The sequence below is a fragment of the Bos indicus x Bos taurus genome, chromosome 8 (assembly GCF_003369695.1).
Source record: "Bos indicus x Bos taurus breed Angus x Brahman F1 hybrid chromosome 8, Bos_hybrid_MaternalHap_v2.0, whole genome shotgun sequence".
Taxonomy (NCBI): Eukaryota; Metazoa; Chordata; class Mammalia; order Artiodactyla; family Bovidae; genus Bos; species Bos indicus x Bos taurus.
In genome coordinates, this window is record NC_040083.1 from 75727514 (window position 1) to 75745516 (window position 18003).

General features: G+C 49.2%; 2 protein-coding genes across 8 annotated transcripts in view; both read right to left on the bottom strand.

Annotated features, from left to right (window-relative positions):
* The window catches only part of MYORG (myogenesis regulating glycosidase (putative)), a 38913-nt gene extending 36123 nt beyond the window's left edge, over positions 1 to 2790 (bottom strand). For all 4 annotated transcript variants that reach the window (XM_027550030.1, XM_027550035.1, XM_027550033.1 and 1 more), the window contains exon 1: positions 2296 to 2790. In XM_027550030.1, the coding sequence (XP_027405831.1) occupies positions 2296 to 2430 (135 nt within the window). In that variant the 5' untranslated portion in view covers positions 2431 to 2790. The remainder of the gene's footprint in view (positions 1 to 2295) is intronic.
* A 106-nt stretch (positions 2791 to 2896) lies between these two features.
* Positions 2897 to 18003, bottom strand: part of FAM219A (family with sequence similarity 219 member A) — a 61461-nt gene continuing 46354 nt past the window's right edge. The window contains exons 2-6 of one of the 4 annotated variants that reach the window (XM_027550046.1): positions 12459 to 12558; positions 9028 to 9130; positions 8688 to 8768; positions 8020 to 8074; positions 2897 to 5815 (exon numbers count right to left, since the gene is read on the bottom strand). In XM_027550046.1, the coding sequence (XP_027405847.1) occupies positions 5660 to 5815; positions 8020 to 8074; positions 8688 to 8768; positions 9028 to 9130; positions 12459 to 12558 (495 nt within the window). In that variant the 3' untranslated portion in view covers positions 2897 to 5659. Of the gene's footprint in view, positions 5819 to 8019; positions 8075 to 8687; positions 8769 to 9027; positions 9131 to 12458; positions 12559 to 18003 lie in introns of all 4 variants that reach the window. The other 3 variants (XM_027550048.1, XM_027550045.1, XM_027550047.1) reach the window with 3 other exon arrangements.

Sequence of the window (18003 nt, forward strand, 5' to 3'; positions counted from 1 at the left end):
GCAATCTGAATTACTCCTATGATTTCAGCTACCACCTATATGTTGATTTCAAAATCTATGCAGCCCGGACCTCTTTTCTTTGCTTCGGATAAGTATATCCAGCTACCTATCAGACATCTTTACCTGGAAGTCCTTGAATATTTTTGCCCCCAGAAGAACCCCAAACCTCTCTCTACTGTGCATTCCAAATCTCAGTTGGTGGCACTGCCATTCCTCTAGTTTTCCAGAGCCCTAAACCCAGGAATCATCCTAATCTCTCTCATCTTCACATCCAGATGGTGACCAAGATGTGTTGACCTACTTCCTAAAAATTCTCTTCTATTGAGTTTGGAAAAGCAGGCAGGCATTTTCATATCTTGCTGGTGGGAATGTAGATTATTATGACCTCATCACAGCAATCTGAACAATATATCCAAAGTTTTTTGGATGTGGCCTTTCTCCCAACAGTTTCATATCTATGAATTTATCCTAAGAGAATAGTTGATGTACACAAAGAATCTACAAGAATGACTATACTAGCAAACTTTTATAAGCAATCTAAGTTTCCAATAATATAAAATTCCTGAACTATATTTTGGTACATTCATAAAGTAAAACACCATAGTTATTAAAATTACATTATTGAATATTTTTGACACAGGAAAATGTACTTGATAGATGGTTTCGCAGAAAAAGCAAGATTCAAAACATGGTCTACAACATGACACCACCTTCATCAAATTTTTTTGCTTCCTAAAAGGGCACAGGGTAGTAAATTACCAGTGGTTATTCTGGGTAACGAGAATTATAGGCCTTTTTCTTTGTGCTTCTCTTAGTTATCCCAATTTTCTGCATTGGGCATATATTTATTTTGTAATTACAAAAATAATTTTTAAAATGTCCTCCTATTCAACAATTCCCCTTTTCACTGCTACAGACTCTCCTTATCTCCCACCTACATCCTCTCCCCTTATCCTTCATCTCATGGGGCTTCCTGCCCTCAGTCCCAGTCCCTTCAATCTCCTGCCACTGTGGCCAGAGTTGCTTACAATTCAAGCATGACACTCCCAGGATCAAAAACCTGGAGCATTATGACCACATTTCGCAACACAACCTGTGGCTCTTCATGGTCTGCAGGCTCCTCTCTTACCGTAGGGCTGGTTTCTCTCTCTGCTCTAGTCCTTAGTAGCTGGTGGGTCGCCGCCCCGGTGTTGCCCGTTTTTATATCTCTTCTGCTCAAAGCGTCCTCCTCCTGGCTCTCTTTTTAAAATCAATTAATTTATTTTTTGACTGCACTGTCTTTGTTGCTATGCATAAGCTTTCTCTAGTTGCAGGCTCAGTAGTTGCAGAGCATGGGCTTAATTTCTCCGTAGCATGTGGAATCTTCCTGGACCAGGGATTTAACCTGTGTCTCCTGCATTGGCAGGTTCGTTCTTAACGACTAGCCCACCAGGGAAGTCCCTCCTGGATCTCTTAGTAGACCCACCCTTCAGGTCCCTGGAGTGAGCTCTTCTTTCTGATTCTTCTACCACCACAAGCCTCTGCTGTTGCATGTTTCACATTGGGCACTTTGTTCATTTCTTGCTGAGAGCTCCCCAGAGGCAGGGCCTGGCCCTACATGATTGTAACCGTACTGTACCTGGCATACGTAAGTACTCAGCAAAGTTGTGTTGGATGGTACACACAGATAATCTTCCTTGGGCAGAGTCACAATTAGACTCACACATCTCCTCTCCATTTTGTGAAGCTGCACACCCCGACTTGGCCACCTGTCTTCCACTACAGGAGACTGTGACATGCATGCATAAAAACATGCCTGTAGGCACAGCCCACAGGCAGCCTCAGGGCCTTTGCACTTTTGATCACTCTGCCTGGAATCCTGTTCTTTCAGTTCCTCACATAGCTCAAAGGTGAGCTAGTTGTTGCTCACTTTTCCAGGCTCAACTCAATGTCACCTTGAAAGAGAGAGAGAGCTCTTCCATCACTCTCAATAGAAGTAGCTCTCTCTGACTTTTCATTTCCAGTGCCATGTTTATTTCCTTTACAGAATTTTGGACAATCTTGTTTATTTCTTATCATCTGTATCTCTCCATCCCCTATCCTGGTGGAGTAGTAAGGTACCATGAGGGCAGGATCTTGTACTACTTTATATATATTATTAGAAGTTCTATGCCTAAGCAAATGAATCACATACACACAAAACTACAAATAATTACAAACACACAATGACAGCCACACCATCAGTCATCCAGACACCCACAGCCATACATTCTGGACTGCACTCCCCCAAACCTCCCACACCAGCTTGCCACTTACCGGGGTCACAAACTTGTTGGCTTCCCAGGCCCATAGAGGTGGGTCCTTGTAGACCTCCTTGATAGAGGTAGGGGCCCTGTAGGAGTCACTGTAGGTGCTGATGGGGGTCTTGGTCTTTCGGGAAAAGAGGAACATAGTGGGGTCTGGGGGACGCCGTGGTGGGCTCTACCTACCAAGGGCTCCTGCAAGACATCAGTGACCACCCCTTCTTTTCCAGACAGCCCAGCAGGTACCCCTAGCTGCTGTGACCCCCTCCTGTGGAGGGTCTTTCAGCTTCCCTCCCTCTCAGCCTTCTTGCTCCTACCCCACCCTGATTCCCTCTCTACGATGGGCACTGCCCATTATGATATCATCTGGCTCAGCCCCATCTCCGGGGGAGGTGAAGATTCACTCCCCATCCCAGTCTCTTCCTGCCTTCAGCCTCTCAAAAGGGCCCAATTTCCAAGAGTTCACAAGGTCCCCAGAGACCTTCTAGGCCAAGCTTCTCACTGTGGTGAAGAGGAATGGAGATTCTGAGGGGTGAAGCTCAGAGGGTCAGTTCTCTGCCCTTCCCGGCCCATCTGCCCCTGGCCCCGACCCCAGGTAGGGAGCTGAGGCTAGCTTTGTTTGATGCTTTTAATATCATTATTTGTGTTACACGATACACAACCAAGGATGATGGTCAATACTGCGATGGAAATGTTAAAAAAAATATTATACACGGCTCATGTCTTCCACACACCTTCCTGGAAATAAATTAGTGAGCACGGAGAAACCTGGCTGGGTGGCAGCCAGTGCTGAGGGCAGGGAGTGTTAAGGCAGTATCTACAAGGGGGAGGGCGACAGGGGCAAACCAAGGCCTCCGTTCTCCCCTCCAACCTCCTGGGTAGGAAGGTGGGAACTGCGCACTCTCCCTACACCCAGAGGGTACTAGCCACCAGCTTCCTACTTCTCTCCACCACATGGCCTCAGCGAGAAGCCCCTGTCTGCCAGGGGATTAGGTATATCTTGTGGGGAGGGAGCCTTTCCCTTGTTCCTCAGGGCCAGAGAGGTTGAGCAGTGGGCCAGAGTCACACAGCATGTCAGCAGCAAAGGCAGCAGTCTAAATGAGCCCTGGTGGGGGCCCTGCCTGGAAAAGAGGAGGTACCCGTGTTCTTGAAGGGTGAGTCAAGGAGCCTGGGGTGGTGGTAGTAGGAAGCATGGCTCTGGTGCCCAGATGACAGGGGGTGGGTCTGCTGATCAGGGTGGGAGCAATGGGCTCAGATGGGGGCCAGTCTGGGCCATGTGAGTCCTGCAGCTGACTTCTCTGTCCTTTGCCTCCCTTTGGCATTTCCTCATCATCTAACCAGGGTCCCTGAACTAAGAGGGGGTGGGGTTGGGTTGGAGAAGTTGAAGGGAGCTGGCAGCCCCTGGGTGTGGTGCAGGGAGAGGTGATACCCTTCCTAAGCCAGCAGCCTTGCTCTCTCTTCTCTCTGCCCTCTCCCCTTTCCAGCCTCCCAGGATGGCAGCCAGGGACTGGGCTGTGGGTGTGGCCTGCGCACACTTGCAGCATGTGAGTGGTATGTATTAGAGTGGACTGGCCAGCGTGTGCGGGATGGGGTCAGCCTGAGGACTGGCCCTGGGATATGAGGTTCAAGGAGCAGAGACCTGAGCGGGTGTAGGCCATCTGAGCTTTCGTTTTTCTTCACCTGGGGCAGGTCTGTATTGCCCAGGCCCAGGACAGGGCCTTGGTCCCCTCCTCCCTCTTGATTTTCATCCTCAGCTTTTCTGGCCACCACCTCCGCCCCTCCACCAATGAGTAACAGTGGCAGAAGCAGCAGTAGGTACATACATGCTGACTCTCACACACCCCATAGATACAGCTATACACTGTATGCAGCTACACACGTAGGTACAGTTACACACACAGGTACAGCTACACACACAATAGATACCCACATATACATATACATTCACAGACACACACACTCACATTCCCCCAAAGATCCACATGTATTCAGACATACACAGGTCCCACAGGAACTTGCCCCTCTTTTCTCCACACAGACATGCAGCTCAGGAAGACCCCAGGTATACCTGAAGACACCCAGAGACCTCCCTATCCACCTCCAAGGAAATTCCTGTGAAGAAATTTCTTCAGGTTTGAAATAACCTTCAAAATAATTTCAGATGCTGCTCACTATACCATGGAGGAAACAGAAGGCCCAGAACATAACTGACTTGTTGGAGGTAAGAGGAAGCATGCTGGAGCGAGGACCAGAACTCAGACTTCTGACCCCCCAGCCCAGGGCTGTTGGTCCACTGAACTGCTGAGCAGCCTCTCACACTGTTAACAGGTCACACAGTCATTTCCCCACCATGGTCACCACAGTCATCTAGAGAGACAGGCCCAGCCCAGAGATGCAGACACACGCTCTGACAGCTCCAGGTGCACACACATTCTGCCAAGCCATCCCCACCATACACCTGCTGCCACTGTATTCTCCCAGGCTTGCTTTCTTGAAGATTCTTCCTGGGGAACAGCCTCTAGGATCTTGTGCTAGAGTAAGACCACAATGGGGCTTTTGAGGCCAGCCTTACCTCCTGCTTCCAGCCCAGGACAGATGAACAGAACAGAAATGTGGGGGGCATGGGAAGGGGTGCAGAGAGATAGATGTGTTAGTTAGGGGCAGCTGAGGACGGATCACACCACCTAAACTCTGGCTGTCTCTAAGGCCCACCTCACCCGCCACACAATCCAGACAGCAAGGAAGGAGGTGAATGGGGCAAAGATGAGGAAGATGGCAGTGATCCGATGGATGGGGGACAATATCCCACTGGGCAGCTTTGCCAGACTTCCCATCTGGAGATGAGGGGAGAAACGCAAATGGTACATGGGCCAGCAAGGGAGCATGTGGAGGCGGCTCTGTGGGGCTGGGCCCTGACCCTGTTGGCCTGGACCTTTCTCCCTCCCAGCCCCTTTCCTTGGCTGGTGCTGGGGGTTCCTGGCTTCACTGCAGTGGAGCCAAACCCCTGGCTTCGTGATCCTGCCCCTTACTCATTACCGTTAGCCTCCACGAAGTCCAGTCACCCCTTTCCTCCACTAGACAGGCTTCAGGGAGGGGGCAGGATGCTGGGCAAGGTCCCCCAAGTAACTGAACAAACAGCCCTCCCCTCCTCAGCCCCCCTGGGTGGAGAGAGACCCGGTTTTGGTTTCTCCGGCTCCATGAACACACAGAGGTACACGTCCTACCATAGGAGGAAGCAATGACTGTTACGAGGTTGGCGGCTGTAGGGGGCGCGGGGCCCCGGGGGGCAAGTGGACGAGCAGGGGAGGGGTTGGCCCCTGCAGGGTCCAAGCTCGCCCCTGGCGGCCCCACCCCGGCGGCCGCAGCGGCCCCGCCCGCTACTGGATGTGGCAGGCGGTGGAGGACGTGGCCTGGCAGCACATGCAGGTGGGGTTCACGGACTTGGGGGGAATGAGGTCCAGGTCCTCGTCGTCGGGGATTTCATCTAACCGGTAGCCATCCTTCAGCAGCTGGATGTTCAAATCTTGGTTGATCTGCTGTAGACAAAGGGGAGGGAGGTCAGGCTCGGGGCCATCCGCAGGCACCAGCCGTTCACACCCAGCCCTGTCCCATCCCTGGCTCTCCAGAAACCCCAGGCTTTGCACCTCCTTTTAGGCCCAGCCTCATTTCTGGCTTCCCTTACAGGCACATCCTCCTGGGGCTCCACCTGGCCCTGCTACTCACCCCACCCCTTTCTAAGGGCAACTTCCCACCTCAGGTCCTGCTTCTGTTCGCCCCGTCCCTTTCAGGCCCTCGCCCATAAGCTGTCGCCTCTATATCACACCCCGTTGTAGTTCAGGGCCCTGTCCCAACCTGGGTCTGAACCCTGCCCCTAACCCTGTGCGCCCGCCACTGGAGGTGGAGTCAGATCTTAGCCCCACCCAGCACCGGCTCCACCTCAGTTCAGGCGCGTCTGACTCTTTGCGACCCATGGACTGCAACACACTGGGCTTCTCTGTCCATCACCAACTCCCTGAGTTCGCTCAATCTCATGTCCATCGAGTCAGTGATGCCATCCAAACATCTCATCCTTCTCCTCCTGCCTTCAGCCTTTCCCAGCATCAGAGTCTTTTCCAATGAGTCAGTTCTTCACATCAGGTGGCCAAAGTATTGGAGTTTCAGCTTCAGCTTCAATCCTTACAATGAACATTCAGGACTGATTTCCTTCAGGATTGACTGGTTTGATCTCCTTGCAGTCAAGGGACTCTCAAGAGTCTTCTCCAACACCACAGTTCAAAAGCATCAATTCTTTGGTGTTCAGCCTTCTTTATGGTCCAACTCTCACATCCATACATGACTACTGGAAAAACCATAGCTTTGACTAGACAGACCTTTGTTGGCAAAGTAAAGTCTCTGCATTTTAATATGCTGTCTAGGTTGGTCATTGCTTTTCTTCCAAGGAGCAAGTGTGTTTTAATCTCATGGCTGCAATCACCATCTGCAGTGATTTTGGAGCCCCCCAAAATAAAGTCTGTCACTATTTCCATTGTTTCCCCATCTATTTGCCATGAAGTGATGGGACCAGATACCGTGATCTTAGTTTTCTGAATGTTGAGCTTTAAGCCAACTTTTTCACTCTCCTCTTTCACTTTCATCAAGAGGCTCTTTAGTTCTTCTTCACTTTCTGCCATAAGGGTGGTGTCATCTGCATATCTGAGGTTATTGATATTTCTCCCAGCAATCTTGATTCCGGCTTGTGCTTCATCCAGCCTGGCATTTTGCATGATGTACACTGCATATAAGCTAAATAAGCAGGGTGACAATATACAGCCTTGACGTACTCCTTTCCGATTGGTACCAGTCTGTTGTTCCATGTCCAGTTCTAACTGTTGCTTCTCAACTTGCATACAGATTTCTCTGGAGGCAGGAAAGGTGGTCTGGTATTTCCATCTCTTGAAGAATTTTCCACAGTTTATTGTGATCCACACAGTAAAAGGCTTTGGCATAGTCAATAAAGCAGAAGTACATGTTTTTCTGGAACTCTCTTGCTTTTTCTACGATCCAGCAGATGTTGGCAATTTGATCTCTGGTTCCTCTACCTTTTCTAAATCCAGCTTGAACATCTGGAAGTTCATGGTTCACGTATTGCTGAAGCCTGGCTTGGAGAATTTTGAACATTACTTCACTAGTGTGTGAAATGAGTGCAATTGTGCAGTTGTTTGAACATTCTTTGGCATTGCCTTTCTTTGAGATTGGAATGAACACTGACCTTTTCCAGTCCTATGGCCACTACTGAGTTTTCCAAACTTGCTGGCATATTGAGTGCAGCCCTTTCACAATGTCATCTTTTAGGATTTGAAATAACTCAACTGGAATTCCATCACCTCCACTAGCTTTGTTCATAGTGATGCTTCCTAAGGCCCACTTGACTTTGCATTCCAGCACTCAAGGTGAGTGATCACATCATCGTGGTTATCTGGATCATAAAGATCTTTTTTGTATAGTTCTTCTGTGTATTCTTGCCACCACTTCTTAATATCTTCTGCCTCTGTTAGGTCCATACCATTTTTGTCCTTTATTGTGTCCATCTTTGCATGAAATGTTCCCTTGGTATCTCTAATTTTCTTGAAGAGATCTCTAGTCTTTCCCATTCTATTGCCCACTGCTCTGCTCAGGGTGTTTTGGTGTTAGCCCCACCCCTTCCCCTATAGGTGGTCCTACTAAGGTGCGTTTAGGGCAGGAAGCAGTGGGGCCTCACCTCAGCAGAGGAGTAGCCAGAGGAGGAGTATCTGGACATGTCAAAGTCATCATCACTGGCGGCAGAGAGAAGGCAAAGAGGAAGTGATTTCCAGACATTAAATAGAAAACTCTCTTTACCCTCCCCCACATCAGTCAATACTGCCCCCTCCCCCCACACTTCCAAATAAACGCACAATCTTAGCAGAAACCATGCTTGCTGTGGGAATGCAGTTTTAAGCCAGGTTCCTTAGCCCCACCCTTCTAAATAGTTACTACCCTTAACCTCTTTCTAAATCAAGCTGCTACTACCCCACAGCCTTGCCCCTCTTTTTCCTAGGTTCAAATCACCTGGGTTTGTTGGGTTTTCCCAAAGTCTAGATCTAGGTAGGTCTGTGCCCCGCAGTAGGGCTCCTCCCTCAGAGTGGGCAGGGTACCACGGCATCAGGGCCCATTCTAGGGGCAGCTGCCAGGTCAGCTGTCCTGGAACAGCAGCAGATTGCACTGATCCCCTTTTCTGTCTCTGCTCCCCCCATCTCCATTCTTTGGGGATTCACCCTTGGAGAGCTCCTGGCTGAGGGACACCCTCATTCTGACAGTAAAGCAGGTGTGGCCTGTTCAGCCCACTTGTTTATTCCCATTCCCACACTGCTCTGGCTTGCCTGGCTGCCCCGATGTCTCCATACACACCTGTCCGTGTCAAGGGCTACCAGTGGTTTCTCATCCGGGCTCTGGTCAAGCGAGGAGTAGCCTTTATTTGGGACAACCAGCCTGGGTGGAGAATTTGAGGGACTGGATTGGCAACTGAAGCACACCAGCATGGCAAGGAACTGGGTTGGGCCACACCCTACAACCTCCCTCTCCACCCCCACCCCACCCTACCCCATCCCACCCCACCACCTTGATCCGATGAGATTCTCTCCTCTCAGAGAGGAGCTGGGCCTGAGGAGGGAGGGAAGAGGGGAGGCTCAGAACCAGCAGAGACAGGAGCCGGCTGGCAGGGTCCTGGTGGGGTGGGGCGGGGCCCTACCTTGTCCGGGCCATGACATTGTTCTTCTTGGGTTGCTGGTTGACAGGGCTACCCATGCTGCCATTCTTCAGGGAGCCCTTCCGGGCCAGCTCCCGCTGCTTCTCTGCAGGGGAACATGGGAAAGAAGCTGTGTCCTGCCACCAGGGCCAACCTGCCTTACCACTCAGGACAGCCTGGGCTGGCCTCCATGGTGAAACCCCTTGCTTCTCTAAGAACTGAGGCAAGGATCCAACTCTAGGCCCTGCATCTTGAAAGAGACAGTGCTTTGCTCTGCCCAACCTGAGGAAGATAGTGAAGGGCGACAGGAGGAGGCTGACCCCCATCTTCCAGGAACTGTACTCCCAAGTGGGCTAGCTAGCATGTGTTTGATCCAGAGAAAGGCTGGAGAGGGAGAGATGGAATAGAAGGGTGGCAGGGCTTCCTGCAGGTGACACCTTGAGGTGGAGTGTGAAAATGTTAGTCGCTCAGTTGTGTCCAACTGTGTGTGACCCCATAGACTGTAGCCCACCAGGCTTCTTTGTCTGCTAGCTTCCGCTAGGCAAGAACACTGGAGTGGGTAGCCATTCCTTTCTCCAGGGGGTCTTCCCAACCTAGGGATTGAACCTGGGTCTCCTGCACTGCAGGCAGATGTTCTACCTTCTGAACCACCAGGGAAGCCCACTTGAGGTAGAGAGAGGAGGGCATTTGAGGAAGGAAGGGTAGTGTATAGAAAAGTGCATTTAGAAGTGAGTGTAATAAGTGTGGATCTGGACCGGATGGAAGGATGAAGATGGAGGAAGGTCAGGTTAGAAAAGTTGGACACATTTATTCAGTCATTTATTTATTCAGCAGACATCTGTGTCACCAGTCACGTATGAGATCCTGTGCACAAGGGACTGGGGGCCCCTCTGATTACAGACTTGGAGCATGAAGGCCTGAATGCCAAGCAGAGGAGTCTGGGCTCAATGGAAAAGGAAGAGAAGCCGCTGAAGGTTGTGGAGCGGGAGGGGCAGCATGGGGCAGGCAGGGTAAGGGCAGCAGGCTGGGGGAGCCCTCTGCCGAGACTACTTCTGACTCCTCGGTCAGCCTGTGGATTCTCCGAGGCTCTAGAACCTACCAGATTCATGGGACTGGCAACCAAGGGACCCAGTGCCTGGTGTGTGGCTCTGCTACCAGATGTCAGTTTCTGCCTGGGCCCTACAGGAGGCCTGTCTACCCATTCCTCCTCCTCACAGCAGCTCCGATACCGGCAAAAGGACTGCCAGGGGAAAGCTCTCACAAAACAACAAGTTCCAGAGAGGAAGGATGGGATGGGCATTTATAGCTACTGTACTCTGGAATTTTCTCGACCTCCATGTCTCTCATCTCCCACTCTCTAACCCTCTTTCTTTGCCCTGCTCATCTGTCTCACGCCCTCAAACCCACCTCCACCTCCTTTCCCCGCAGGCAGCTGCCATTACCACCCCAAGCCTCTAGGGGGTGCAATTTGCCTTATAAGTTCCTGGTGGGGACTCTCCTCAGTGCAACTGGGATAAGGCTGTGAATTTTTCTAGAGGAGCTGTGGTGGTAATACAATGGTCAGCGGGGAAAACGTTGTTTTTAAAAGCATGCTGGAATTGTTTGAAACAGTGAAAAAATGCTAATAAACTGCAAAAGCAAACTACAGACTACAATGCAACTATTAAAAGAAGTCATTCTCTATATATTGATATTTTAGAAGGGGCTCTAAGACGTTAATCAGAAAACAAAAAAGAAAAAAATTTCAGAAAATGTGGACAGTATGATACCACTTGTGTTTAAATATAAAATAAAACTAGAAAAAACTAAAAACCAAAAACAAAACGCTTGGAATGATGATCTCTGAGGAGAAAATGACGGGAAAGAGTAAAGAAGTTATACTTGTTAAATACTTGTGTTGTTAAATTAAACAATAATAAGCAAATAAACTGGCTGCAGTTTGAGTCTGGTGTCCTGTCCTGGGAAGACGAATAAATTCCACAGAGAGGACTGTTCTCTTGTTTAGAAAAACAGCCTGAGGGGCTCCCTGGATTTGGTCTGGAAGGAGAAAAGCAAGTTAAAAGGAAAAAAGAAAAGCTGAATAATATAACAGGACTCTGAAAAGGTGTCCTGGCAGCTGCAGAGCAAGGTTTGAAACAGATTTCTCAGGACTAAGGAGAGGGCCCAGTATTTGATGGGCAGTTGGAGCCTGGGGAGAAAGATGAGCAGGAGTGCAGCCGGGATGGCAGAGAAGTTCTGAAGGATGGTCATGGCCTGCATTTAATTGTTAACTCTTTCCTGGATGTACTGTGTGAGCTATATTTTCACTCATGAAAACAAATTGTTTATTTATTTATTGACGGCTGCATCTCATGGCCTGTGGGATCTTAGTACCCTGACCAGGGACTGAATCCAGGCCCTCAGCAGTGGAAATGAAGTGTCCTAACCACTGGACTGCCAGGAATTCCTGAAACCATTTTTTTTGTTTGTTTTTTGTTTTTTCACGGTGCTGTGATCTTTATTCCATTAAATGACCTTAAAACTAAGAAACAGAAACATGCTTTTATACTAATAGCATAATCTAATCCATTGCACTTTTTAAAAAGTATATTAAATTTTAAAGCCATTCAAAAAGTCTAGAAGGAAGAAAGTGCTTTTAACAAATCATTTTTTTGAAAGAGAAGAGAAATCAGAGAAGAAAATTTGTATACGCTCAAAATTAGTGAAACCATTTTTTAAAAATTAGAAGTCTGTTATGTATGGCAGCCTTGGGTGAGTGAGATGGTCCCTGAGGGAGAGAGGTGGTGTTTGGGGGGAGGTAAAGCAAGTGCAGCAGCTGAAGGAGCTCTGGGCAGTGACTGGGAGAGAGGTGGCTCAAAGGATCGGGCGGCAGCATAAACTGACTTTGGAGTGGACGTGAGATAAACCCCCAAGGTGACCCTGGGAAGCCAGGAGAGCTTTGGGTTTATTAAGAAACTAAGGGAAAGTTCCTCCAAACAGGAGCCAACAAGATCCGGAGATATCCAGATAGGCTGACTAGGAAGGGAGAGAGGGGCTCAGCTTCTAGGGGAGAGGAGCCAGGTTCCAGGCTTCGGGAGCCTCACTCCTTTCTGCCCTCAGACACAGGAACTGATGCCCACTTCTAAGGCAGCTTCCTCTCAACCTGGTCCAGTGTCTGATGGGGCTTCCGACCCTCTCTCTGGGGTTCCTGCAGCTATGCTCCAGAACACCTGGAACCTTCTGGGCCCTAGAGATGCCTCTAGAGCTCTGGGCGTCTGTAGAGAATTATCACCTCCCTCTTGGCCTTGCAGGAGAGAAGGTACCTGGTGGTGCCAGTGACTTCGTGGCTAGAGTCTTAGAATTATCTAGCCTGAGCTGTACCTCTTTGCAGACCCAGCCCAGCGCACCTTGCCTGTCCACGCCCAACATCTCCCTCACCCCCCAGACACACTCACCCAGCTTCACTTGGAGCGGGGATGGTTTGTAATTCATGGCTACTGACTCACCCTCCCGGGCGTCACAGTCTCCGTCTGAGATGGAGGCGGCGGCTGGGTCCTGGGGGAGAAAGCAGGGGGACAGGGAGCTGTTAGGAGGTGAACACAGGGGGCTGTTCTCACCTGTCCTCTGTGGGTATTTCTCCCTGGCAGCAGGTGGCGTTCAGGAAGGGAGGGATAGACCCGTCTACCACGGAAGGAAGATCGGGAGCTGGGTGGAAGAGCCCAGGATCTCGGCCCCATTTACACCCATCTGGGTGTCTGTCCTTTAAGTCCCATGTCATCTGCCACCCCCAGGAAGCCTACTGTGATTCTTTAAACCCACAGGACCTTCTCTTGCCTCCCATACTAGTCGCCATGCTCCTTAGGGCCCTGCCTTGTTTAGAAAGATCTTTCTAGGTTCCTGTGAGTTTAAGTCTGGATTAAGGTCTGAGCAGGTGCTCCCTGAGACGGGCCTTCTTCCTCTGTTTCCCCAGCTCTGGCTGATCCCTTCCCAGGATCCAGAGAACTAACTGGCTGAGCCAGGCTAGACTTCCAGGCTGTAGCCATGCAGTTCTGGTGAGAACGTCTCCATTTCACAGATGGATCCTAAAGAGTGTCTCCCGAGAGAACCTGAATGGTTGGCTTGGAATGGCAGGTGAGAAGACAAACAATGGCAAGTCAGCCGGTGGCCAGCTCATCCTGTGTTGCCCAGACAGGGCTGGACACTACAGATGACAAGACAGCATGCATTCTGTGCATTGTCCAGGGTCTGGAACCATTTTGGTCTCCCTCACTGCCCTCTTTACCGACTTCTTCCCATTGCTATGGGTGTTATGCTGCTCCAAGTCCTACTTTAGCCTCACTATTCTCTCCAGAACACCCCTAAATCTCTGCTACAAGATCCAGGGCCTTGTCCTACTCTGCCTCAGTCAGTTGGAAGGTGCTGGAGTCATTCACCCTCTCCCTGAGGAACTGATAACCAGCCATGGACATAGGATGCTGCCATCCTAACCATCCACCTAGGGTCACAGAGTGGTAAGCTTAAGGTCAGAGGATTGCAGAGAGGCTCCAGGGCTGTGCCTATTCTGCCTCTGGGGACACGGAGAGCAGACAGAGAGGCAGGGAGAATGCTGGAGGATGGGCCCTGTGGGGCCAGGCCCAGGGATCTGAGTGGCTTCTGGTGACTGTTAAAGGAAGGCTATGCAGCCATTATGGTGGTTTAGTTTCCCTTTAGAATGAAGCAGGGGGGATGAAAACATGCTTGCCACTAAAGGAAAAGGGAAAAGTCTAGAATGTTTTAGAGGGAAATCCTGGCCTTGTCTGTGTTTCTTTAGGCCATCCAGAGTGCAAGGCCTGGGTGGGCTGTGTTGCCACAGTGGTTTGTGAGTTCCTGAGGGCAGAACCCGGGCCTGTGTCCTCTTCTCTGATTCCCAGCCTTAGCTGTCAGGGAATGGGACAGAAGGGTAGAACAGGTTTGGGGGACTGGGGGCTCAGTGCATGCATCCCAGGCAACCTCCCAAGCCACTGGTCTTTCCACGTCCTTCATCCTCTGCCTCCCTGGCTCGTCTCCTCCTTGGGAGACTGATCTCTGGCAGCACCTGTCCCCTGCTGCCCTGGAGAAGGAGGCCTCTAGTGACCCATCCATGTCTCTCTGTGGTCAAAACAGTGCTGCCTGCAGGGGACATGGAGACCAGCCGGTGAGCACTAGGCTGCAGGGACGCTCACTCCCAAGGCCGCCTGAGCGAGGGCTTCTCAAAGGTAGAACCCACAAACGTGCCTGTGGGGCCCTCCCAGGGATGCACTGGCAGATTTCTAATTTCCTTTCCTCTTTCTGTAGTGTTTGTCACATGTCACACACACTATGTCCATTTGGAAAGGGTTCCTCCCCTGGCTTCCAGGACACTATGCCCCCTGGCTCATCTTGCCTCTTTGACCATCACCTCTGCTTTCTCCCACAGTTAACTTCAAGAACTCAAGTGCTTGGGCGTTTGTGGCTAACTTTTCTCTCCTTGATGCAGATGAGTCCATCAGAGTGTCTTTTCTCAGGCTGGAGGTCCTGGGTGGCAACACTGGAGGGGGCCAGTGCAGGAAGGATGGGGCCTGAGTGGGAAGCTGTTGAGTGACTCTGGTCACAGGGACCCACATGTGTTCCCTAAGGCCACTGGGATTCCTGAGTGACACTGCCAATCCCTTTAGGTCAAGAGCCAGCATGTAAAGCCCTAGACTATGAGGTCCCATTCAGCGTTTCCCCATCACTGTCCTTGATGGAAGGCCAACTTTGAGGCAGGAACAAAGATTCTGGCACTGTGCCTGCAAACTCAAGCCTTCACTGTGGGCTTCCTGTATGTCTTTCCTGGGAAGTGCAGCCAATGCACCATGACCACCACATGGAAATATAATCAGGGAGATTAGATGTGAAATATTCATGAATACAAGTATCAGAGAGGAATCCAGGCAGAAGGAAGCATCTGGCTCGAAGAAATCAGGGAAAATTTAAAATGCCCCCCAAGGACATCTGACAGGAGTTAGCTAGATCCAGAAACTAGAGTGGTGATTAGCAAGGTTATTAATAAACACTCAGCAGAGACAGACATTGAAATGCATCTCTAACAGCAGCGCATGTTTCTACAACCCTGCACGCAAATTCTCCAAAGACTATGGAGATGATTAATAGCTCAATCTCACTGTTTCTGGGATGGAATAAATCAGCTAATGACCAGCACAAAACCAATATAACTAGAGGAAGGCAGAAGTACCAGAAGAATCTTCAGAGTTAGTCTGGTCCAGTGATTTTTATTCAACTGTGTTTCCTGAACCCTGGGCCTTGGGCAGGGCTGAGTGCGAAAGGAGAGCAACAGGAGGGGGTCTGGCTTCCCTAAAACTAGAATAGATCCATTTTTACATATTTATTTGGCTTTATCAGGTCTTAGCTGTGGCACACGGGATTCCACTGTGTCATGTGGGATCTTGCATTGCGGTGCGTGGGCTCTCTGGTTGTGGTGCATAGGCATGTTGCGGCACACAGGGCTTAGCTACTCTGCAACACAGGGGATCCTAGTTCCCGGACCAGGTATCAAACCCGCATCCCCTGCATTGCAAGGTGATTCCCAACCACTGGACCATCAGGGAAATCCCCAGAATAGATCCATTTTGATTTCACTTACATAGGAGTCTTTCTGCAAGATTTTGGTTGAAGAAAAGGTTTTATTGCTTTAAAAGAAAGGTGGGGGAGGGAGTTTAAAACACATTGATTTAGCCCAATCTTTTAAAAATGCTTTACTATAGAACTTATTAAATTTACATGAAAACAGAGAAAACAGTATAGTGAGATCCTGGGTACCTATCAAACAAATTACTAGCTTCAACAAATTACCACTTAGACTACTCTTTAAAAAAAAAATCTTGGCTCCTCCATTTATAACACTAGCTATGTGATCTGGGCTTTAGTTTCTACATCTGTAAAGTGGGGCTTATACTAATACCTATGTCAAAGGTTTCTGTGAGGATAAAGTGAGACTATGTAATCTAGTGCTTAATATGCAAGCATTTAGAGTAGTATTTAGTATATATATAGGACTTCCCTGGTGGCTCAGATGATAAAGCGTCTGTCTACAATGCGGGAGACCTGGGTTCGATCCCTGGGTCAGGAAGATTCCCTGGAGAAGGAAATAGCAACCCACTCCAGTACTCTTGCCTAGAAAATCCCATGGACGGAGGAGCCTGGTGCAGGCTACCGCCCATGGGGTCACAAAGAGTCGGACATGACTGAATGACTTCACTTCCACTTTAGTATATATACTACATCCAGCACACTCTATGTGTGGTATAGCTATGAGGCTTTTATTAGTACAGGCTCTGTGGGACACACAGCCATGAACAGTGTACTCTGGCAGTGACCAATCCACAGCAGCAGGCCTGTCACCACCCAGGTTGGGGCCTGGCTTATGTGGGGAGATATCTGTGGAAGAGATGCTCACTCAACAGGGTGAGGAGGGGCCTGATCAGGGAGCATTCTGTCTCCTCTCTCTCCTCACTTCCTTACGCTGCATTTCCCTCAGTTATCAGCGGTCAGCCTGGGGCTCATCAAGATATATAGAAATAGACCCATTCTTAAGGAGCTCCCGGTAATTATCAGTAAATGTAACAAGAGCCATAAATGTAGAGGGAAAGGGACAAAGGGAGGGTGGTCAGAGAAAACTTCCCAGAGGAGGACTTTTGAAAAGATCTCCAAACATCAGTTTCCCAGTTATCTTAAGAGGAAGGATGTTCAGGGAACATCTGCAAAGGCTCAGAAGCCTGAAACTAGCATTGCACATTCAAGAAACAGTCAATATTTTGCTACAGTGGAAACCTAGAAGGTATGATGATGAACAGTGACAGGAAATAAAGTTGCAGGGCCAGCAGGGCTCAGATGATGGTGGAAGATGGGCCTTGATTTTGTTCTTTACTCAGAAGATGGTGGCAGAGGAGCCAGTGAAGCCTTGAGTAGGGGAGTAACATGATGAGATTTGAGATGGAGAAGGACACTCTAAAAGTCATGTACAAGATTTGTGGGAAGGAAATGAGACTGGGATTTAGGGAACTATTGCAACAGTGCCAGCAAGAGATGACAGAGACCTGAACTAAGCAGAAGATAAAAAGCCATAAAGGAGGATGTTAAAGAGAGTAGAGTGGCAGATCTCAGAGATAAAATGTAGAAGGAGTCCAGACACTCCTAGTTTTCTGTGTGGGGTAACTGGGAAAGGGATGCTTGTAGTAATTATTAAAACAGACAATGCAGGAGAAGGCATAACTATGGTCAGGGAAAACCAGATGAGCTCAGTTTGGGACAGGTTGAGCTTTGAAGTGTCTTTTGGACACTAGATGACATCATTAGTCAGTAGGAATTGAGGTTCAGGATCTCAAGGAAGAGCTGTGGACTGATGGTAATTGAAGCCCACAGAGGAGAATAACCTCAGGGAGAACAAGCACAGTGAAGCAGACAGGAACCAAGAATAGAGTCCTGGAGAGCATCCAACCTTAGGAAATGAGTGGAAGAAGAAGACTGAGTAGGAGCAGAAAGACAAGATGTAGAAAAAGATCCAGGAAGATATTCAAGCAGTTTTCAGGTGAAACAAATCAACAGTGTCAAAACTAATACATGATTCCATAAGATAAAGATAATATTTAGAAGTGAGGAAGTCATAGGTGACCTCAGCAAACAGAGTTTTGGTTGAATGGTAAGAACAGAGCCCAGAATACAAGGGATGTAGGAGGGAATAGGAGATGAGGAAGTAGAAACAGTGAACACAGGCTGTTCTCTCAAGGAGCTAAACTGAGAAGACAGAGTGAGAATGAATGCCAGTCAGAGAGTTTTGGAGTTGAAGGATTCTTTGAAGGGAGGGAACACATGACCACTGTTTCACATTGAGGGGAAGAAAATTGAGTAGAAAGGGAGATGTTTGATGGACTATGGTCTTTGAGGAGTCAAGAGAAGATAGAACCAGAATCAGATAAGAGGAGGAACACTCCTTGCTGAAATGGA